We start from the raw sequence: 5,248 nt of genomic DNA on the forward strand, positions 1-5,248 counted from the left end.
AGTGATTGGCTCACACTTGTGCGATTCGATTAATTGCGATAGGTGTATTACGATTGGTTCCTGACCGTTCCAGACTATCTAGGTCAGGTGAACGAGCAGAGATGGCAGTTCTGCATGATCTCCCCTCCGTCTACTCCAGTTTCATCCGTGACGCATATGACCCAAATGACCGCAAATGACTGTTAGTAATCTGTGTGTACCAGCTGTGTGTTAATGTGGTTAGAGCTGTCTGGGAAGTTTTAGCCGCGTGGGATAATAATGCGTATTGAAACGTGTTATTTTTGCTCTTCCCGCGTATATCCTGGACATGGGATTCAGTTTGTAAGGAATGACTGCAAAGTAAGTAATGACTGAAATATGTTAGAAAGCACTGGTAAAGTAATTCTGTCCCAGATTTCCGGTGAACATAACCTTACCTTTGGAAACTATAGAAAGTATATTGCAACTTAATACTTTACAGATATTTAAATTTTGTCGACCAAAATGCCACAGAGCTTTTAAAAAGAAGAAGAATCCCAGGAAAGTTAAGTGGACGAAAGCCTTCCGGAAAACTGCAGGAAAAGAGCTTGCAATTGACCCGTCATTTGAGTTTGAAAAGCGACGGCATGTTCCTGTCAAATATGACAGGGAAATGTGGGCCAAATCTGGTATGTAATTTTGCGTTATGTATGCGGTCTACATCTTTTAACAAATTATACTATGACTCAACGTTGGGAGGTCTCTGGATTTTATTCAGTACATGTGAAATAAATGACTTAAGTACTTGTCTTTATATGTTAAAACCAAGTCCTCCTTAATCAGCATTTAATCTGGAAGGAATGTGTGTGTAGATGTGTATGTTCCTAACTGGTGCAGAATGTTCCATATCAAATATGGGCATATTGCATTATCATTTTTGAAGAAGTCTTTTAAGTGTATGATTAACCAGATTTATATTTCTGTCATAATAGTGGACGCCATGAAACGTGTGGAGAAAATACGTCAACGCCGACAAGCCCAGTATATGATGCAACGATTACGCAAGGGCCGAGAACTGGAAACACAACGTGACATCAAGGAAGTCCAGAGAGACTTATCACTGATCCGGTCACCAGCAGCTGGTTTGAAACAGCGAAGAGCAATGGAGGAGTCTATTGTTGAAGAAATCCATGAGTCTGATGTAGAAATGGAAGAAGCAAAATGAAGTGGTTTACATTTTACAGACAGTCCTTGACTTATGTAATAGTTTGGTTCTGCATACCTTACATGAGTTGAATTTTACTTACATCAAAAAGTACCTTAAGTATGTAAGTTTGTTCTATTAATGTATTAGATGGTATTTTGTTGATAGTAAAAATGATAATAACATTGACATATATGTTGATAGCGGCTACACGTGAACGCTTCCGACTAATCTCTTCGTGGCCACTTTGATGGTACGCGGAAATCTTCGAAAGTATGATGCTTATTCATAAAACAGGAATAATATGCATTTATATGCACCATCAAACCATGTTCAAAATTTAAGAAATAAAGTAATTCATACATATATCCAAATGAGTATACTTTCTGGTTGCAAGAAAGAAATACGCATTTACATTAAAATCCGGTCACTAGTCATCATATAATTCTAGCTCCACCATGAAGTCTCCAAACTTCAATCTGTAAAAGGCTTGAATCAGTTGTGTACCACAACCGTATCAGGAGCAAATACCTTGATCAGTGGTTGTTAGACCTGCTCCTAGGGAGATGAGGCCTAACACCATTCATAAGGAAATATACTGACCATTTGCATGTTACACTAATACCGTTATTGACTTGTTCATTGGTCTTACACTTCTGTTGATAATTTATTGAAGAGTACTGGTATAAAATTGATGCACCTCAGTTCAGCACAGTACATGCATATGTCTTTTGATGTGTTATATGTAACACATCAAATTAGGCAATGACTGCTTCCATCCACATCTTCCTATTCATTAGTCACAGATCACCTTACCATTGAGCGCTGTATAGTCTCACAAGGGACTGGTCCTATCCGACATGTCGAAACCTGCCCTGATTTTTTTTTTCACTGCAAGAGTACACACAACAAAATCCACTGTCAAAATTTTAGCTGCTAATACGCACTGCAAGTATTTTTTAAAAATTGCTGAACATGGCCAATATTATAGCCTGCCAGACCCTTGGAGAAATGTCCACCTGTAGCAGAGCAGTACGCAACACGCAACACGGCTGACTCACAGCCTAGGCTTCCAGTGCATCGGTAGAGAGATAACATGGCACAAATGCATCGTATTCTGACAAGTACACAGCTGGGGTTGTACAAACCTCTGGTACAAGCGGTTCTGCGTACACAAAAAATGAGTAACTTCGGCAATTTTTAAAAAATACTTGCAGTGCGTATTAGCAGCTAAAATTTTGACAGTGGATTTTGTTGTGTGTACTCTTGCAGTGAAAAAAAAAATCGGCAGGTTTCGACATGTCAGTTTGGACCATTCCCTTGTCAGTTACTAACAATAGCAATAAATAGCCTGTAGATAGATATATATAGAACATGCTGCATAACCACAAGAACCTTTAGTAGTGTCATTATTGTCATGCTTTTTGGGTTGTGTGTGACTATAGATGGGGTATGGATTGGTGAATTGGCTTTATTGACCACTTGTATACACCGCTCAGAACTACACTTTACAGATAGCTGACACACACAGACTAGTGTCCTCAGTGTATCATAGTCTTCACTAGCCGTTTCATTGCTGAGGGAGATTCTTCATCTTTCTGTACTCAGGTCCTCTTGTCACAGCTGCCCTTGCAGTATTCTAGTCAACTGACAACTCTAACCACCAGCTAACACATTGTCAAAGTCAGAGTTTCTTTACGACTGGCAGTTCACCGCCAGTCAGTTGTTAGGCCCCTTGAGGCCTATGACCAGAAATTTTTTTTTCAACTGAACTCTTGTGGTAACAGTCCTTATGTAACATTCTCTTTGACGAGATGGGTTTCTTTCTTATAAATACACTTGACCTTTTGTCAAGTGTATATTTTGCACATATAACATGTCATTGAAAATTCTTCCTTTTACACTACACACAAGTCCTCTGTCAATACAGGCTTTACAGAGCAGATCATGCCTAACTTACATATCTAATGCTACGACAACTTAGTCATTTGAACAGTCGTAAGCTTGACCACCGGTAAGTTTAAGCCTCTTATATTTTCTATGTCTGGCTTCACCTTGTCCTATACAGTGAACATGTTCATTCTCATGATTTTGTATGACTTATGCTTGTTGTCTGCACATTTTATTATAAAATTGTATACATATGGAAAGTTGAAATCTTAACTCATTGCTTCAAATTGTCCTGCTTATAACATTTCGGCATGGACCACATAGAAAACACCGTTTGTGTTATGGTCCAACAGTACCTTGAACGTTGCATAGAAATGGCCATTTGTTTATCCACCAATTCATAGCAATGGCTGTACTAGTTGTCCTTTTCATAGAAATGTTCTGACTTATATTGGTCAGGAAACAGAATGTGATTAGGAAGGATATCATTTGAAAAGAAATATAAGTCTATCCCTGTAATAGGCAGTGGAGGCCCATATGGTTGTGAAACATCGAGGCTCCCACAGTTGGCTCACAGATGGCGGTGAGGTTGTCAGCCTCACACACGGGCCGCCATTTATCCCCAGGAAGATTCCTGGTACACATTTCTGTTAGAAACTAGGTTGACTCCAGGACCATAGTGTGGCTGAAAGGGTTATGTCAACTGAAAAATTCAATGACATCAGGAATTGAAACCGTGACTTTCTTTAACAATTTGCAGATGTTAAGATATTAATTTCTTTGGTTAGCACCAGAGTATATGAAATACACTGCTCACTATATTATAGAATGATTTGACAACACTGTCCAGTGTGACTTAAATATATATTTATTTGAATGTCCTTACATGTTTTTGTCAAGTTATGATCATCTGCAGAAGGCACAACAACGTGTTGAGGAAACTACTGTTGCATGTGTGTAAGGGATGGGCCATAAATTCTGGCACTCGCACTGCGACCTTCACTGATCTACTGTGCTTCCCCTTTGGAATAACCCTTTACTAATCCTGCACTTCGAATGAAATGTAGGACTTTATTTATCGGGGCGTCATAAAAGTCACTGGGTTCCATGAAGAGTTGACCCAGGTGGAGATATCTTAGGTAAGCTATAGCCTCACAATCACATAAGATGTGTGTGGCTGATTCATCTTCTTGTAGGCACCTTTCACAGTTTGGGTCATCTGTCAGTCCCAGTTTCAAAAGGTGCCCTTTTAGGTGGCAGTGTCCAGTAAGTAAGTCTACCACCCATCTTAGTTGATCTCTGTTTAATTTTAACAGGTCCCTCGTTCTCTTGGCAGAGGTTTCTGATATAAAACCCTTTGACTGTTTTAGGAGTCCAATTGTGAATTCCCAGTGTTTCTTCTGATTTCTATCTGTTCAGTCCCTGAACACTTTCTTGGCAACTCCAATTGAGATGCCGCAAGCTGGTTCAGGTCCTATGAACGGATGTTCAGATCCTGTTCTTGCCAGCTGATCTGTGGTTTCATTCCCAGCAATACCCTCATGACCTGGCACCCCTATCTGTTGAACTCTCTTATGTCTGGCCAGTTGTATGAGGGATTGGTGGCAGTCCCAGAACAGTTTTGAAGTGCATTAATTGCAGCTTGACAACTACTGTTGAATAGATCATAGTACATAAAGTTGAATCAAAGTTTTATATAAAGATTTTCATTAAAATGAAATATGGTTGTGTTAAAATTATTAAAATTGTTAATATTAAAAATCTTAAACCACTGAGGTTCATGTCTTAGTGCCTCTCCTATCAATGGTAGATTGGGGTGATATAGTCATCCTTAGCGATCCAGACTGTGTTATTTTCCCCTTTTTATAATTGTTTAAAAATCTGTGTTTTAGATCTGCTTGTCCTTTCACTGTGTGTTGAGGCAGCTGTAATAGACTGAGGACACTACTCTGCATGTCAGTGATGTGTAAAGTGTAGTTCTTAGTGGTGTGTGCAATTGGTCAATAAATCCATTCACCAATCCATATCCCATCTAGTCACACAACATATGTGACAACATATAGTCTGTAAATACACAAATCATTGCCTTCGAGTGCACACATCACACTAATCCATATGTTAATCCTTGCCTTCAAAGATGCACATTCTGCTACATCATTCAGTCTTCAAGGATTTGAATTATACTACGTATAATAC

The 5,248-nt window shown here is 39.1% G+C and overlaps 1 protein-coding gene across 1 annotated transcript; it reads left to right on the forward strand.

Annotated features, from left to right (window-relative positions):
* The first annotated feature begins 174 nt into the window (after positions 1-174).
* LOC111864150 (probable ribosome biogenesis protein RLP24) lies at positions 175-1,351 on the forward strand. Its single transcript, XM_023851203.2, has 3 exons — positions 175-339; positions 461-647; positions 951-1,351. The coding sequence occupies exons 1-3, from the start codon at positions 259-261 to the stop codon at positions 1,181-1,183; spliced, it is 501 nt and encodes a 166-aa protein (XP_023706971.1). The 5' UTR covers positions 175-258; the 3' UTR covers positions 1,184-1,351.
* The last annotated feature ends 3,897 nt before the right edge of the window (positions 1,352-5,248 follow it).

The sequence above is a fragment of the Cryptotermes secundus genome, unplaced genomic scaffold (assembly GCF_002891405.2).
Source record: "Cryptotermes secundus unplaced genomic scaffold, Csec_1.0 scaffold1562, whole genome shotgun sequence".
Lineage (NCBI taxonomy): Eukaryota > Metazoa > Arthropoda > Insecta > Blattodea > Kalotermitidae > Cryptotermes > Cryptotermes secundus.

Coding starts and splice junctions, on each gene's coding strand:
- LOC111864150 (XM_023851203.2), top strand. CDS start 259: ATGCGTATTGAAACGTGTTATTTTTGCTCTTCCCGCGTATATCCTGGA. Junction 340..460: donor TTGTAAGGAATGACTGCAAA/GTAAGTAATGAC, acceptor AATACTTTACAG/ATATTTAAATTTTGTCGACC. Junction 648..950: donor GGAAATGTGGGCCAAATCTG/GTATGTAATTTT, acceptor CTGTCATAATAG/TGGACGCCATGAAACGTGTG.